Source organism: Rhinoraja longicauda, chromosome 15, assembly GCF_053455715.1.
Source record: "Rhinoraja longicauda isolate Sanriku21f chromosome 15, sRhiLon1.1, whole genome shotgun sequence".
In the NCBI taxonomy this organism is placed as follows: Eukaryota; Metazoa; Chordata; class Chondrichthyes; order Rajiformes; family Arhynchobatidae; genus Rhinoraja; species Rhinoraja longicauda.
Window position 1 is genome coordinate 5,467,470 of NC_135967.1, and position 18,860 is coordinate 5,486,329.

General features: G+C 43.2%; 1 protein-coding gene across 1 annotated transcript in view; it reads left to right on the top strand.

Annotated features, from left to right (window-relative positions):
• The window catches only part of brwd3 (bromodomain and WD repeat domain containing 3), a 110,020-nt gene that overhangs the window by 44,764 nt on the left and 46,396 nt on the right, over positions 1–18,860 (top strand). The window contains exons 21-23 of the mRNA XM_078412138.1: positions 7,239–7,376; positions 9,249–9,325; positions 12,317–12,488. Of these exons, the coding sequence (XP_078268264.1) occupies positions 7,239–7,376; positions 9,249–9,325; positions 12,317–12,488 (387 nt within the window). The remainder of the gene's footprint in view (positions 1–7,238; positions 7,377–9,248; positions 9,326–12,316; positions 12,489–18,860) is intronic.

The window sequence follows — 18,860 nt, forward strand, 5'->3', positions numbered from 1 at the left end:
GTGCCAACCAGTGATCCCCGCACATTAACACTGTCCTACATCCATTAAGGACAATTTACCAAGCCAATTAACCTACAAACCTGTATGTCTTTGGAGTGTGGGAGGAAACCGAAGATCTCTGAGAAAACCCATGTTGGTCACGGGGAGAACAAACAAACTCCATACAGAAAGCACCCGTAGTCGGGATCGAAACAGGATCTCCGGCGCTGCATTTGCAGTAAGGCAGCAACTCTACTGCTGCGCCACATTGGCCGCCCTCCTCTGATCTATTCCTCTCATGATTTTGTGCACCTCTATAAGATCACCCCTCATCCTCCTGCTCTCCATGGAATAGAGACCCAGCCTACTCAACCTTTCCCTATAGCTCACACCCTCTAGTCCTGGCAACATCCTCATAAATCTTTTCTGAACCCTTTCAAGCTTGACAATATCTTTCCTATAACATGGTGCCCAGAACTGAACACAATATTCTAAATGCAGTCTCACCAAAGTCTCATACAACTGCAACATGATCTCCCAACTTCTATACTCAATACTCTGACTGATGAAGGCCAAAGTGCCAAAAGCCTTTTTGACCACCTTATCTACCTGCGATTCGATCTTCAATGAATCATGCACCTGTACTCCTAGATCCCTCTGCTCTACAACACTACCCAGAGGCCGACCATTTACTGTGGAGGTCCTGTCCTTGTTTGATGTCCCAAAATGTAACACCTCAATTCCATCAACCATTCCTCCGCCCAGATCCTGTTGCAATCTTTTACAACCATTTTCACTATCTGCAAAACCATTCACTTTTGTATCATCAAACTTGCTAATCTTGCCCTGTATGTTCTTATCCAAATCATTGGTGTAAATGACAAACAGTAACGGGCACAGCACCGAACCCTGAGGCACGCCACCAGTCACAGGCCTCCAGTCCGAGAAGCAACCTTCCACCATCACCCTCTACCTCCTTCCATGGAGCCAATTTGCTATCCATTCAGCTATCTCTCCTTGGATCTCATGCGATCTAACCTTCCAGAGCAGCCTACCATGCGGAACCTATTCAAATACCTCACTGAAATCCATGTACACAACATCTACAGCTCTGCCCTCATCATCCTTTTTGGTCACATCTTCAAAGAAATCAATCAGATTTGTGAGACACAACCTCCCACGTACAAAACCATGCTGACTATCCCTAATCAGCCCTTGCCCAACTAAATGCCTGTATAACCTATCCCCCAGAATACTCTCTAGTAACTTTCCAACTACAGATGTTGAGCTCACCGGCCTATCGTTCCTAGCATTTTCCCTGCAGCCCTTATTAAAAAGAGGCACAACATTTGCCTCCTTCCAGTCTTCCGGCACCTCTCCTGTATTTAAGGACGACTCGGAAATTTCAACCAGGGCTCCCGCAATTTCCTCTCTAGTTTCCCGCAATTTCCTCGAATATATCTGATCAGGAGCTGGAGATTTGTCTACCTTCATACACGACAGTACCTTCAGTACTTCTTCGACAGTAACACTGACTGCTCTCAATACACTTCCATTGACTGCCCCAAATTCCTCCGTCCTACTGTCCTTCTCCTCGGTAAAAACAGAGGAGAAATATTCATTGAGGGCCTTGCCCATCTCCTGTGGCTCCATACAGAGGTGACCACATTGATTCCTGAGAGGTCCCACTCTCTCTCTAGTTACCCTTTTCCCCCTTATGTATTTATAAACTCTTTTGGGATTGTCCTTAATGCTACCCGCCAGAGCTATCTCCTCGCCCCTTTTTGCCCTTCTGATCTCCTTTTTCAGTTTACTCCTTAGTTCCCGAAACTCCTCCCGAGATGCACTTGATCCCAGCTGCCTATACCTGTCCCATGCATCCTCCTTGTTTTTGACCAATGCCTCAATTTCCCTCGTCAGCCAAGCTTCCTTACATTTGCCTGTTTTGCCCTTCACTCTAACGTGGACGTACATATCCTGAGCTTTGGTCAACACACTTTTAAAAACATCCTACTTGGCCAATGTTCCTTTCCCACAAATAACCTGCTCCAATCAACTTGAGCGAGACCTTCTCTCATACTCTCAAAGTTGGCCTTACCCCAGTTGAGCATTTTAACACGTGGACCCTCTCCATCCCTATCCACAACTATCTTAAACCTGATCGAACTGTAGTCACTGGTCCCAAAAGGCTCCTCCACAAACACGTCATTAACTTGCCTTTCCCAATACTACATCCAGCGTTGCCCTCTCACGTGTAGGGGCATCTACATACTGCTTAAGAAAACTCTCCTGAACACTTTTGAGGAATTGCACCTCATTTAAACCCTTCACACTATGATCTTCCCAGTCTATATTGGGAAAGATAATCCCCTACTACAACCTTATTTGACCTGCAGCTGTCTGCAATCTCCTGGCATATTTGTTCTTTTAATTCCCGTTGACTATTCGGGGGTCTGTAGTACACCCCCCAACAAGGTGACCATCCCTTTATTGTTCCTCAGCTCCACCCATAAAGCCTCACTGGACGAACCGTCCGTATTGTCACCTCTGACCACTGCCGTGACATCCTCCTTAACCAACAATGCAACCCCCCCCTTCTTTTTCCATCACCCCTGTCTCTCCTGAAGTTCCTGTATCCCAGGACATTGAGCTGCCAGTCCTGCCCCTCCCTTAACCAGGTTTCAGTCATGGCTAGAACGTCCCAGTCGTTCCTACCTATCCATGCCCTAAGCTCATCTGCCTTATCAGTCAGGCCCCTTGCATTAAAATATGTGCAGTTTAAACCAACCCTCCTTCCTCGCTCTCCGCCTTTCACCTGTTTATTCTGTCCACTAACCTTTCCCACAACACCCTCCATATCGACTTCTAGCCTCAAGTGCCTCTGTCTGTATGAGATCCCACCCCCCTGCCAATCTAGTTTAAACCCTACCGTGTAGCATTAGCAAACCTTCCTGCTAGGATGTTGGCCCCCCTCCAGTTAAGGTGTAACCTGTTCCTTTTGTAAAGGTCACCCCTGCCCCAGAAGAGATTCCAATGATCCAGAAATCTAAATCCCTGCCCCCTGCACCAACTCTTCAGCCACACATTCACTTCCCCTATCTTCCTGTTCTTACCTTAACTAGCACGAGGTACTGGAAGCAATCATAAGATAACTACCCTGGAGGTCCTGCTTTTCAGTCTTTTACCCAATTCCGTAAACTCGTGTTGCAGAACCTCCTTCCTACCAATATTGTTTGTGCCAACATGCACAACAACCTCCGGCTACTCTCCCTCACTCTTGAGGATGCCGTGCAGCTGCTTTGAGACGTCCTGGACCCTGGCACCAGGGCGGGAACACATCATTCTGGAGTCTCGCCTGCTGCCACAGAATCTCCTGTTCGCACCTCTGACTATCGAGTCCCCCACCACTGCGGCTCTGCCTGAGGTCACTCTTCGCCGTTGAGCTGTAGCACCACGGTTAGAGTCACAGCCCTGGCTGCTACTCAAACTTTTGTCATCCGCTCCGACAGCTCCCAAATAGGTACAGCCACCAGGGGCTCCTGCACTCCATGTTTACTTCTCTTCCTCGTTGTCACCCACCTTCGCTCTTCTTGTATTCTCGGTGTGACAACCTCACTGTCGGTCCTGTCCAGGAAACTCCCTGCTTCCCCGGATGGTCCTGAGATCATCCAGCTGTTGCTCCAGCTCGGTCCTTCAGGAGCTGCACCTGGGCACTATTTCCTGCAACAATAAATACAATGACAAATACAAAACAGCACAATAGTTCAAAAATTGTCATGGCCTTATGTGAAAGTGAGTGGCGTAAATAGGACATTTTCCCTGGGCATTTGGTATGTTTCTTTTCAAGGCCAATGCATTGTTTATAGAGTTGGGATGTCATGTTGAAGTTATGCAAAATGTTGGTGAGACCACACGTAAAGAATTGTGTGCACTTTTGGTCACCACACCACAGGAAGAATGCTGTTGCAATAAAGAAAATGCAGAAGGGATTCAACAAGATGTTGCTTGATATGGTGTTTTATGGAGAGATTGGATAGGGATGACCTTGTAGTGGTTTATAAAACGATGAGGGGCATGGTTAGGTTAGATGCTAAGAATTATTTTCCCAGCACAGTGGAGAAATTTAAACGAGATCTAAAGTATGCGATTTTACACTGAGTGGTGAATATCCATAATGATCTGACAGAGGAAGTGTGCAGGCAGATACAATTACAGCATTTAAAAAACGTATAGACAGGTACTTGGATAGGAAAGGCATAGAGGGAAATGTGTAGGAGGGAACTGCAGATGCTGGTTTGCACTGAAGATAGATACAAAATGGTGGAGTAACTCAATGGGACAGGCAGCATCCCTGGAGAGGAGGAATGGGTGATGTTTTGGGTCTAAACCCTACAGACTGAGCCAGAGGAGAGGGAAGCTAGAGATTTGGAAGGGTAAGGTGGGAGAATGACAGATCAAAGCATTTGATGATAAGGAAATGTAGAATGGTTCATTGTTCGCTGAGAGGAAGGTGGCACGAGGCATACAATCAGTAACATTTAACCAGGACAGTAGAATTAGACTGAGAACTAGGATGGTCGAGCGACGGAGACAGAGGGAAAGCAAGGGTTGCTTGAAGTTGGAGAAATCAATATTCATACCGCTGGGTTGTAAGCTGCCCAAACGAAATATGAGGTGCTGTTCATCCAATTTGTGTTGGGCCTCACTCTGACAGTGGAGGAGGCTCAGGATAGAAAGGTCAGTTTGACATTGGGAAGGGGAGTTGGTGTTTAGCAACTGGGAAATCACGTAGGCCTAGGGGACTGAGTGGAGTTGTTCAGTGAAATGATCGCCGATCCTGCGCTTAGTGTTGCTGATATATAGGAACAGTGGTTACAGTAGACTAGGTTGGAGGAATTGCAAGTGAACCTCTGCCTCACCTGGAAGGACTGTCGGGGTCCTCAGAGTCGAAGGAGGAGGCATAGGGATAGGTGTTGCATCTCCTGCGTTTGGTTGGTTTGGATGGGATGGGGTTAGTTTGGGTGGGAAGGGAAAATAAGACAAGTGTCTTTTAAAGGCCGTAATAGAAACTGCCTCAACTACCTTCTCCGTCAACTTGTTCCATATGCCCACAATAGACAATAGACAATAGGTGCAGGAATAGGCCATTCGGCCCTTCGAGCCAGCACCGCCATTCAATGTGATCATGGCTGATCATTCTCAATCAGTACCCCGTTCCTGCTTTCTCCCCATACCCCCTGATTCCGCTATCCTTAAGAGCTCTATCTAGCTCTAGCTCTCTCTTGAACGACCCTCTAAGTGAAAAAGTTGCCCTTAAAGTTCGTATTAGATCTTGTCCCTCTCACCTCAACCCTGTGTCCTCAGGTTTTTGATTTCTCTACCCTGGGTAAAAGACATTTACCCTATCTTTTCCCCTCACGGTTTTATACACTTCTATAAGATCACCCCTTGGCCTCCTATGCTCCAAGGAATAATCATGCAGAAAAAGTACTCAATGTTGCAATAACTTGCTTTCCAGTGAGTCCCAGAGTAATTGCATCATCTCATCAGTAGTGTGCAGATAAATCTCAAATGTAAAAGGTGGTAAAGGCTATAGACTGGAATTCATGAAAGAAGTTATTGGCAATTTCAAGCAACTGCATTGCACTTTAGTATTTTTGAACAAAATTCTCTTTGGCTATGGTACCAAAGTGCATTAAATTAATTTGTGGGAAGTAGGTAACACTGCCAATGTGTACAGGCCCATTTGTACAGGCCAATGTGTACAAGAACAGGCCCATCGGCCCACGTTGTCTGTGCCAAACATGATGCTAAGACCTGCGCGAAATCCATATCCCTCCATTGTGGCATATGCCACCACTGTATCTGCTTTGACCACCATCCCTGTCAGCACGTTCCAGGCACTCTGTGGGTAAAAAACAAATTGCCACTCTAACCGTAAAGCTATACCCAACAGTATTTGATATTTTCATCTTGGGTAAAAGGTTCCGACAGTCTACCCAATCTTTCTTATTCATGTACCTGTCCAAATGTCTTTTAAATGTTGTTATAGTACCTGCTTCAACTGCCGCCTCTGGCAGCTCATTCCATGTGGACCATGGAGATTATATCAACCTCATCAATGCACTCTTCAAACAGAATCTCCCCTAACAAACCTATGCTGACTATCTTGAGTAATCACTATCTTTCCAAATGGAGATTTATACAGTTCCTCTGAATTTTTTCCAATAATTTCCTAATCTTTGCATGAAATTTGCAGACATGTACTTGTGTGATTTATCCCCGTTGTCCTTCTTGAATAAAGGTACGTAATTTCCTGCTGTCTGGTTATCTTGCATCTCAACTGTGATGGTGTAGATTTAACAATCTCTCTCAGGGCCTCAATAATCTCCCTCCCTTGTCTCCCATTGCAGGGTGATATTCATCTCTGGAAGTCTTATGGATTTTAAGTTTGCTATGGCTTCTTGTACCTCCTTTTTAATAATAATGTTCCAGAATGTCACTGTCCCCTTCTCTGATTTCTCTAACTGCAATGTCCCTCTCCTCAGTGAATACAAATGATAAACATTCATTTAGTATTTTGCGTATGTGTTCTGCGTGCTTGCATACATTGCCCCTTTTTAATCCTAGATCGGTTCTACTCCTTCCCTGATTACCCTAGGCCTGTGGTTGACATATAAAATGCTTTGGAATTTTTTATAATCTTATCTGCCAATGATATTTCATGCCTTGAACTCCAACTGTGCAAGCTTCTTCAGAGTTCAGAGTGCTGATTGCAGATCCAATCTGGGGTAATATTACGAGATTTATGTTCTTGGACCTGCTCTCAACTAGGAATTGGGGTTGCCATGGAGTACTCTCATTTGCTTTTGTGTTCCTAATATTTATATTAAAAGCTGAGAAACTCTTTGGTCAATGGGGTTTGATGGGATTTGATTCTGAGCAATTACTAACACAATATCAACACTAAATATATATATTTAAAAATCTTGGTAAACTAAATATGTTGTGAATCTTGTGTTCACTATTCATCTATTATACTTGATCCATTCATTAGAGTCATTTGATATTCCTGGAATTTATAAAGCATTGATTCTGCAGATATCAGTATTTTGCAGTAATATTACTCAGCGACTTAATTCCTGTAAAATTCCTGTAATTATAATTGGAAAATATTTTTCCAAAGCGTAGCTGGGTAGTGGGAATTGGTGTCGTCCATTGAAACAATGTTATGTGAACCTTCCTCCTTTATGTTGTAGAGCGATGGTCAAGATTATTTTCCACATTCAGGGAGGCAAATTCAACGCCGAAATCAACATTTTTATCAAACGCGTTCAACTGTGGAACGTCGTACTCGCAGTATTCGTCGCGTGGAAGAACCAAATAATTCTTCGGAGGTTAGTAATATTGAACTCAAATTGGACTATTATGAATCCTGTGGTAAATATTTAAAGAATCAATAAACCTTACAGCACAGAGGGAAACTGCATAGCTCTTTATGCTGGTACAAGTTTTCTGAAAGAGCTATCTAATTAGTCCCATAATGCTGCTTTTTCCTCAACGCCTAGCAAAATCAATTGTCACATTTATAAGAATTACGAGTAGAAGATGGCACTTCCAGCCAATTCGAGTATTGATCAAGATCTTTAGACTATTTGCCTGCACTGCATACAGAAATTGCTAGATCTCTGTTTAAAAAAACTCATTGACCAAGCCTACACGTGTTGTACCTCTATTGGTGGGGGATTTGGTTCTGAACAGTTGCTAAGCATATACATTTCTAAATTTTTAAAAAGATCTTGATAAATTAAATGTCTTACAGATCTTGTCATCTCTTCTGTTAAACTGTTATTCTAGACCCATTTACTGCAGGCATGCTTTTGATTTTCCTGGAATTTGCACAGCATCAAAACCAGAACAGTAATAGTACACAGTAACTAAAAAGGGAACAGTAATAATAATAATTGGAAAATAATTTTCCATTATGATTTTGGACAGTGGGGATAGGTATAGAAATGTTGTAAAGATGTTGTTCAATGGCTCATTGTTGGCTATGGAAGAAGGTGACAACAAAGTATACAAACAGTAAAATTAATCAGGAGGGCAGTGAAACTAGTAGGAGAACTAGTGGGGGAGGGTAGAGAGAGAGGGAAAGCAAGGGTTATTTGAATTTAGAGAAATCAATAGTCATACTGCAGGGTTGTAAGCTGCCCAAGCAAAATATGAGGTGCTGTTCCTCCAATTTACGTTTGTCCTCACTCTGACAGTGGAGGAGTCCCAGGACAGAAAGGTCAGTGTGGAAATGGGAGGGGGAGTTAAAGTGTTGTGCAACCGGGAGATCGCATAGGCCCAGGCGGACTGAGTGAAAGTGTTCAGCGAAACGATCACCCAGTCTGCACTTGGTATCGCCGATACATAGACCACACCTATAGCAGTGGATGCAGTAGATGAGGTTGGAGGAGGTGCAAGTGAACCTCTGCCTCATCTGAAAGAACTGTCTGGATCCATGGATGGAGTTGAGGGAGGAGGTTTCGGGACAGGTGTTGAGTTGTGCGGCACAGAACTGGGCCCTTTGGCCCACCCTGTCCTTGATGACCTTTTTGACCAACTACAGTAACTGCACCAGCAACCACTTTGTTAAATAAAAAGCTTTCCGCTCAGCTCCCCTTTAAAACTTTTTATTCTCAGCTTAAAACTATGCTCTCTTGTTTTTGAGAAAACATTATTAACCATCTATGCTTCTCATATACTACCTTTCAAATCATCCCATGGCCTCCTCCACTCCAAGAAAGCAAGCCCACCCTATCCATTCTCTCCCCATAACCAAAGTCTTCTAAATCAGTCAACATCCTGATAAATACCTTCTATACTCTATTCAGTGCAATCATATCCTTCCTATATTGTAGTAACCAGAAATGCATATAATACTGCTAGTGTGGTCTAACCAGTGTTTTGTAAAGTTGCAACATAATGTGCCAACTTTTACATTCTATGCCCCACCTATGCAAGGGAGCATGCCATATGTGTTCTTCGTCACTTAGTCGATCTGTATTGCCCTTTTCAGGGAATTATGGACTTGTCTGTGGCCTTTATCCAATTAAGATTTGTTTTCATTATCCCATTATTAAGAAAATAGCTTGTAACAAAACCATCCATTTTGGAAATTTGCCATATGGTCATTCAAATGCCATAGAAGAGTAATTCAATATCTAGTGAGATGACAGATTGCAAATACTCCTTATTAATACTACACTTCTGGTATGAAGCAGGAAATTGAGACAATTGATGGAAGTGATGGATCATCTGAGGAGGTTGAAGAAGAGTGGCAGAGTGAAAGCAGTTCAAGGTAGGCAGCCTTAATACAGTTTTCTTGACCATTTGTGGCCTCCCACTCCTCAAAAATGAATTATTCTTGGGAGTTCAGTGGGTACTAATCCTCTTGTGCTTAATTCACGTGATTAATGTTTCCCTCATTTGTGTCATGGATATTAGTAGCAAGGTAGCCATTTAAGGCCTTTTCCAAATTCCTCAATCCTAAGGGGTTTCTTGGACCTAAATAGTGCATGGAGTGTTCAGCAAAGTCTTGTGGGGAAAAAAAGTTCCAAGTATGTGAACAAGAGACTGAAGGGTATTGTTCACGAGAAAAGTACCTTGCAGGCGCTGGCATTCGTTTGCCTCATTTTACTTAAAGCTGACGTTTTTGAGGTGTGTAAGAAACCTGGTGAGATGCTACAGTACATTTTGTCAATGATTTGCACTGCAACCTTGGTGGTGGATGATGTGTTAGTCGTGAATCGGGTTGATTTGCTGTGGAATGCCCTGTGCTGCTTGTGTTTTATTGGAGCTGCACTTTTCCAGACAAGTGCGGTTTATGCAATGACTTGCTGTGTGTAATTGGTTAGGGCATCATGAGGTAAATTTAACAGTACTTGTGTGCATTTTTTCCACTGAGTATTAAGTGGCCATTTGTGAAGAAGGATGCCACAGCTATGTTCAGTCTCGTTTATTTCTAATGTTCAATGAATTAATCATAGCTTATATATTGCTAAAGTTGCTGTTGTCCCAAATTTAATGTTTGAAATGAAACAACAGTTGATTTTAACTATCATGGGTAATGGAGGCATCTTCATGGGTAATGCAAAAGTATGAATAATGCAATGAAACCGAACGACCACGGTGTCTTTGATTAACCCTACTAAATCCATTGCAACAATAATCTACAGATCTGCAGACAATACATCTGGACAGGCATGAGCAGATGCTCAAATGCCAACATTTTTGGCACAGTGGTGCAGCGGTAGAATTATTGCCTCTCAGTGCCAGAGATCTGGGTTCATTCCTGACTTTGGGTGCTGTCTGCGTGCAGTTTGCACATTCTCCCTGTGACCACATGGGATTTCCCCAGTTTGCTCCCACATTCCAGAGATGCGAAGGTTTATAGGTTCATTGGCTTCTGTAAATTGCCTCTAGTGTGTTGGATGCCTGAGTGGGATAACATCGAACTTGTGTATGGGTAATCAATGATCGGCGTGGACTCAGTGGGCCGAAGGGCCTGTTTCTACTCTGTATAAGTCCGAAACTAAAATTTCAATGAACTGCTACCGTCCTATGAGGAGTGTAATATCCATTAGACAGAATAGGAGCCATTTGTTGCACTTGCATTTCCACCATGTAGACAATACTCCAAGGTGCCTGATGATCTCAATAGCCTTTAGCACCACACTGAGTGTGTTCAGTTGAGAGGGGTGGTGAGCAATAATGAAGGAGATCATTGTGGGATTGGGTACACAATGGGTGATTGGAACCTTGGGGTCATCCGTAGGAACTGAATGGAGACCTTCTGCAAAACAGCCACCCAATTTTTGTTTGGCTTCTCCAAAGCAGAGGATCTGGGTTGAAGTCAAGATTGTCAAATAAATGTTTCCTGCTTATACCAAAGCTGGCTAACTATCACCATCCACCTGCTTTGACTCTCTCTTTGTGATCTGCCTGATGCCAATGGTATTTGCAGCATTCTCTATTGTTTCAGATTTCTAGCAGCTAGTGTTCTGCACAATTCCTTCATGTTATTTTGTTTCTTTTGCCTCATTCATATATTAACTAGGTGTCACTGACAATAGTAGTGCTATTTGGGCAAACTTGGTTTTCACCCAATCGCAGGCATTTCCTTCATCAAACCACCATGTTGGAGTGACTCAGAGGATCAGGCAGTATTAGGGGAGGGAATGGACAGGCGACGTTTCGGGTTGGGATCTTTCTTCAGAGTTTTCAGTTTGAAGTGTCCCGATACGAAACATCATCTGTACATTCCCTCCCCAGATGCTGCCTGACCCGTTGAGTTCCTCCAGTACTTTATGTTTTGATCAAGATCTGCAGTTCTTGAGTCTCTACGTGCATTTCTTCAGTTTTCTCCATTCTTCTCCCTGCAATTTAAAATGAAAAATTGGGGGAACTCGGCAATAGAGCTGCATCTGTTTGGGGTGGGGGAGCTAGGAATTGCTGACGTTTCGAGTTGAGACCCTGCACTAGGACTGAAAGTGGGGCGGGAAGGTGACCATTATAAAGAGGAGAGGAGTTGAGACTTGGGCCAGTAGATGTTAAATGGATTCAGCAGTGATGAAAGATGATGGGTAGAAGGAACCAGCTGGGGGAGTGATGGAATCATGAGACAGACATGGTGACAGGTGCAGGCAAAGAAAATAAAAACAAGGAGTTATAGATTCAAGTGGAGGGCGGGGAGGGTGAACATGGAGACGGCTGCAAGAAGATGATGAACAGGGACGCAAAAGGTTATCATTGTTGGAAGATAATAATGGGACCCTTCAGGGGCGAGGTGGTTCAGATGCGGGAGGGGATCTGGTAGATGAAATGTATGGGAAGGGGGGTGAGATGAAAATGGGTGATGCACTTTAATTGATGTCTGTAAATTGTTCCTAGTGTGGAGAGAGTGGGAAAGTGGGATAACAGAACTCGTGTGAACGGGTGATCGATGTTTGGCGTGGACTCGGTGGGTGAAATGCTGTATCTCTAAACTAAACCAAACTAAAAGTCTTTGATGGAAGTAGGAAACGTTATTTGAAAATCATGAATTCATTATTGAGGCCTCTACATTGGAAAAACCACATGGTTTGGGTGACTGATTTGCAAAGCACTCAGGTCCTCGTATGTACCCTGAGCTTTCATTCGACTCAGTTGTTCTCTCACCATTCTTTCAGCAGTTTGTTTTTTCAGATTTTCAGATTGTGTTTAATTTTAGTTTTCCATAATTTGTTAGTGAACCAAATTGTAAAATTCAGTTTTAAATCTTATTGTGCTTTTCCCAACATTCTAAATTTAGCGATTCTTCAAGTGAGTATTCGGATTGGACAGCAGATGCAGGCATTAACTTGCAGCCTCCCAAGCGACTGGTGAGACGAATAGTAAGGCACAACGGGAGCAGCTCTGAAGATGAAAAGATGGGTGAAAGATTGGCTGTAAAACGTAAAAAATCCAAACAGTCCAAGCAAAAGGTACATTTTCTTGAGATTTTAAACCTGGCTGATTCGGAAGGATTGTTGTATTGATCTTACATTGCTGATGCAAAGTGAGATAACTCCTGTGATCCAACCTGCATGTGGGATGTTGCTTAACCCACCTGCAGATTATATTGGGTTGGAATCAAAATTGTTTTAATGGCAAGATCCAGATATAGCATTCAGATTTACCAACTGAATAGTCTGTATTCATGATATCTGACAGAAGCGTAGCTGAATATCTTCAAGATGTTGTGAAGAATTCATACTTTGCTTAAGGTGTTATCTTTAATTTTGTAACTTAACGGTACATTTTAGTATATATCTTCCCTGTCATTCAGGGTTACTGTGACTCCAGATCTTTATATGTAAGTATTTATTCCATTGTGATGCAATTAATGCGAGTGAATACTGTATGTCATTGGAAATCTATCAATTTACTTGCTTAAAATATACAAGTTTAAATGTCAAACAAGTCATAAATTCCTTGTCCCATTAGACTACATCTACTATAAATGAAAGAGAGCAGCAAAATAGTAATTTTAATAAGACCTCTTTGGAATAAATTGTGTTCAACCAAATAAAATTACAATTAAAACACAAAGTACTTGTGCCATAACTCTAGAATAGCGCTCAACGAAGAAAAACAAGCCCCAAACCAAAGTATTATCTAATAAAACACAAATGACTCCATATGCAAAAAAAAAACATTACCCGCCTATTAACTAGCCCTTAATTTTTTTTTTATCCTATTGATGCCAGTATATCATTGGGGTTATCAAGTGGGCCCCTCCCTTCATTGGTGTTTCATTGAGTTAGGCTCACGACACCTCGGGAAGGCTCAACAGTTGGTTCTGGCGTCCCAGAATAACCCCCCTCAATACCTGCTCTCACCACCTATGCTGCCAGTATCCACTGAATAAAGGAAGCTGATTAGCTCACTCTAACAAATGCAAAACACCTGCATCCTGTCTTCCACTAATCCTAGCCCATCATTAAGCTTGTAACCACACAAATATCACTCTTGAATAGGACTGGGATACACTTTCACAGACAACAATTACAAAGAAATACACATACTGCATGTCATATGTTTGCTTTCTGCCTCCAACTGACACTATTTCTTCTCCACCAAATCCACCTACTGCCTTGCTCTGCTGCCTCTGACGTTTGCTTTACAGCCCGGCGCAAACTCTGTCCGCGAATTCCTAGCTCTCCAAAGAGCAACATGGTCGATCTCGCTATGAAACCTCTACAACCCACCTCTAACGGACGTACTCTTGCTCTCCATCCTTGCTGCTTAACTTCTGCCAACTCTACATATCTAAGCCTTTTCCTTTCTTAAGCCTCATCCACTAAGTTCTCCCAAGGCACCCTCAGTTCTATAAAATACACTATCCGCTGACTAACTGACCATAACACTATATCAGGCATCAAACTAGTAGTAATTATTTCCTGCTAAATCTATCCGCATCTCCCAAATATTGGCTCCCCATAACTGGCCTGACTCGTACCTATCTGCAGACTTCCCTCCTCTACCTTTCTCTCCCTCACGGACAAAATGAATTGCTACACACCCAGTCCTGATGCCTACTGAATTCACCTGTACTCCCCTCCTCTCAATTGTTGCAGCTATACACTTCAATACCTGGTTATGCCGCCACGTGTACCGACCCTGAGAAAGACTAGTCCTACATCTTGATAAAATATGCCTCATTGTTGCCACCTCTGAACACAAGGGACACTCTGGGTCCCCACCTATCCATTGTTTGAGGTTCTGCGGTGATGGCAGCACATCATAAATAGCCCTTATAAGGAAACTTGCATGACCCGCCTCCATGCACCACAGGTCCCTCCAGCTAAACCTCCTCTTTTCTACACTTTCCCTGTTCATCCATTGTCCCTGCTTAACCTGAGTTACTGCCCTTACACATCTCGCTGCTTCCTCACTGCTTCTACCTGCTCTACAACTAATTTCCTCGTCTCTGTTAGGCCTGCCTTACTCCCTTTGCTGAACCCCAAGCTTCCTTTCCCTTGCTGCACCCTACCAACAATGTCTATATGCCTCAGAGCTGCTTGTGCTTTTACTGCCTGCTTTGAGTTCCACTTCCTCCCCCTAGTTACACTTGGCACCAGATTACTAAGGTATCCTTACTCACTAATAATTGCAACTCTAACTTCACCTTAGTACACTTAAACTCCTCTGTTAGGCTAGACAATGGTAAATGGATAATACCTTTCCCAGAAAAAAGCCACATTATCAAGACACCGTGGAACTCCTAACCATTTCCCAATATATGAACTAACCAATCTCTCTAACCTTTCCACCTTAGAAATTGGCACCTCGTATACGGTCAATGGCCACATCAACCTAGGGAATAGCCCAAACTGCAAACGCCACAACTTCAACTTGCCTGGAAGCCCTGACTTCTCTATCCTTTCTAGCTTGTCGGTAACATCCTTTCTAAGTTGCTGAACCTGATCTGTCATCCAACTTCCTGTTATACCACCTACCCAAACTTTTAACTGGTTTCTCCATTATAGATGGGATTTCTTCTTCATCTATATAGAATCTTTTCTATACTACCTTTCATCTTGCCAAAAAAATACTCCATGTCTTATTTGGCTTAATCTTCAATTGAGTCGATTTAAGATTATCATTTAACTTCTCTAACAACCTTCTTGTACAAGCTACAGTTGTGGTCACCAAGGTCATATCATCCATATGGGCCCGGATTGGAGGGAGGCGCAGTCCGTCCTGCTGTCTCACCCCGCCGACGACCCACCGTGATGCTCTAATCACTAGCTCCATCGCCATTGTAAGCGTGAATGGGGAAATAGTATACCCTACCATAATGCGCTTAACTAGTCTCTACCATGCTGTCGTAAAGTCTGCTGTACTAAAATGTATTTGGACATCTTGGAAGTATGCGTTCACTAATTTACTATTGATCCTGGAGCTCTAAAGAAATCAAAAGCACTCCAAGTAAGAGCATGTGGCACAGATCCAAACGCATTTGCCTGGTCCAAAAACACTACATGTAAATCTCTTCTCTCGAGCTTGGCTGTCTGGATCTGGTGCCATATTACACTAATGTGTTCTAAGCAATTGTTCTAATTGTGGAGAGCAGTTGCTCGAATGTACTGACTGAGCAACCATAAATTTACCGTCTGACTTAATGTTGCTTCTAAATAGTTTACTTAGAGACTATATGAACTTGCATCTTTATCTTTTCCCTGTTGCCTGGGTATAATATTCTATTATAATATCCAGCTGATAAATCAAGAGTTGAGAGCATTAACATAAAAATTCTGCACAACGAAATGCAACTTTCATTTAACAGTGTATTTAAGTGGATTTTATAACTCAACAAAAGTGACTTTGTTTGGAAGTATTTGTTTTTTTCTGGTTTCATTTCCTTTCTGGCATAGATAAGGTAGACAGTCAGAACCAGGACTTTTTCCCAGGATGGAAAAATCAAATACTAGAGGGCATAGCGTTAATTTAAGAGGGGTAAATTTTAAAGGAGATGTGCAGGGGAAGTATTTTACACTGATGGTGATGAATGCCTGAGATGCGCTGGCCGGGGTGTTGGTTGAGGCAGATATGATGGTAGCATTTGAGAGACTTTTGGAGAGGCATATGGACATTCAAGGGATTACGTGCAGGTAGATCAGCGATGGTTTCGGCATCATGTTTGGCTCAGACATTGTAGGCCTGTTAAAGACATTGAGACATACCGCATGGAAATAGGCCCTTTGACCGAGCATGCCCACGCCGACCAAAATTCCCCATTTACATTAGTCCTACTTGCCCGCGTTTGGTCCATATCCATCTAAACCTCTCCTATTCATTTACCTGACCAAATGCCTTTTAAATGTTGTATAGTACCTGCCTCACCACCTCCTCTGGCAGTTCTGCATTGACCCAATCTATTCCCCTTGATTTTATACACCTTTATAAGATCACTTCTCAGCCTCTTGCGTTCCAAGGAATAAAGTCCTTATCTGCCCAACCTCTCCCTCAGGCTCGCATGTCCTGTACAAGAACTCCCGTACAACTGTAACATAACATCCCAACTTCAATACTCAATATCCTGATTATGAAGGCCTTCTTGACCACCCTATCTACCTGTGATACCACTTTCAGGGAACAATGAACCTGTGCTGTTTGATTCCTCTGGTCTGCAACACTCTCCAGGGCCCTGGCATTCACTGTGAAGGTCCTGGCACGGTATGACCTCCCAAAATGGAACTCCTGACACTTATATGGATAAACTACATAACCATTTCTCAGCCTACTTGCCCAGCTGATCAATGATGCCATCTTTGCTATCTACGATATCGCCCATTTTTGTTGTGTTGCCCGCAAACTTACTGATCGTGCCTTGTACATTCACGTCCAAATCGTTGATTTTAATCACAAACAGCAATGGGCCCAGCACTAATCCCTGAGGCACACCACTTGTCACAGGCCTCCAGTATGAAAACCAACCTTCCACCATCTTTCTTCCATGAAGCTAATTCTCTATCCAGTTAGATAGCTCTCCCTGGATCCCATACGATCTGAGTTTCCAGAGCAATCTATCATGTGGAGCCTTATCGTCTTTTTATGTTTTACTGTTCTACAGTGCCCTCCATAATGTTTGGGACAAAGACCCATCATTTATTTATTTGCCTCGGTACTCCACAATTTGAGATTTGTAATAGAAAAAAATCACAAGTGGTTAAAGTGCACATTGTCAGATTTTATTAAAGGGTATTTTTACACATTTTGGTTTCACCATGTAGAAATTACAGCTCTGTTTATACATAGTCCCCCCATTTCCGGGCACCATAATGTTTGGGATACATGGCTTCACAGGTGTTTGTAATTGCTCAGGTGTGTTTAAATGCCTCCTTAATGCAGGTATAAGAGAGCTCTCAGCACCTAGTCTTTCCTCCAGACTTTCCATCACCTTTGGAAACTTTTACTGCTGTTTATCAACATGAGGACCAAAGCTGTGTCAATGAAAGTCAAAGAAGTCATTATGAGACTGAGAAACAATAATAAAACTGTTAGAGGCATTAGGGAAATATTAAGCTTACCAAAATCAACTGTTTGGAACATCATTAAGAAGAAAGAGAGCACTGGTGAGCTTACTAATCGCAAAAGGACTGGCAGGCCAAGGAAGACCTCCACAGCTGATGACAAGAATTTTACAATAGACAATAGGTGCAGGAGTAGGCCATTCAGCCCTTCGAGCCAGCACCGCCATTCAATGCGATCATGGCTGATCACTCTCAATCAGTACCCCGTTCCTGCCTTCTCCCCATACCCCCTCACTCCGCTATCCTTAAGAGCTCTCTCTTGAAAGCATCCAACGAACTGGCCTCCACTGCCTTCTGAGGCAGAGAATTCCACACCTTCACCACTCTCTGACTGAAAAAGTTCTTCCTCATCTCCGTTCTAAATGGCCTACCCCTTATTCTTAAACTGTGGCCCCTTGTTCTGGACTCCCCCAACATTGGGAACATGTTTCCTGCCTCTACTGTGTCCAATCCCCTAATTATCTTATATGCTTCAATAAGATCCCCCCTCATCCTTCTAAATTCCAGTGTATACAAGCCTAATTGCTCCAGCCTTTCAACATACGACAGTCCCGCCATTCCGGGAATTAACCTAGTGAACCTACGCTGAATGCCCTCAATAGCAAGAATATCCTTCCTCAAATTTGGAGACCAAAACTGCACACAGTACTCCAGGTGCGGTCTCACCAGGGCCCGATACAACTGTAGAAGGACCTCTTTGCTCCTATACTCAACTCCTCTTGTTATGAAGGCCAACATTCCATTGGCTTTCTTCACTGCCTGCTGTACCTGCATGCTTCCTTTCAGTGACTGATGCACTAGGACACCCAGATCTCGTTGAACAACCCCTCTTCCTAACTTGACACCATTCAGATAATAATCTGCCTTTCTATTCTTACTTCCAAAGTGAATAACCTCACACTTATCTACATTAAACTGCATCTGCCATGTATCCGCCCACTCACACAACCTGTCCAAGTCACCCTGCAGCCTTATTGCATCTTCCTCACAATTCACACTACCCCCCAGCTTAGTATCATCTGCAAATTTGCTAATGGTACTTTTAATCCCTTCATCTAAGTCATTAATGTATATCGTAAATAGCTGGGGTCCCAGCACCGAACCTTGCGGTACCCCACTGGTCACTGCCTGCCATTCCGAAAGGGACCCATTTATCCCCACTCTTTGCTTTCTGTCTGTCAACCAATTTTCTATCCATGTCAGTACCCTACCCCCAATACCATGTGCTCTAATTTTGCCCACTAATCTCCTATGTGGGACCTTGTCGAAGGCTTTCTG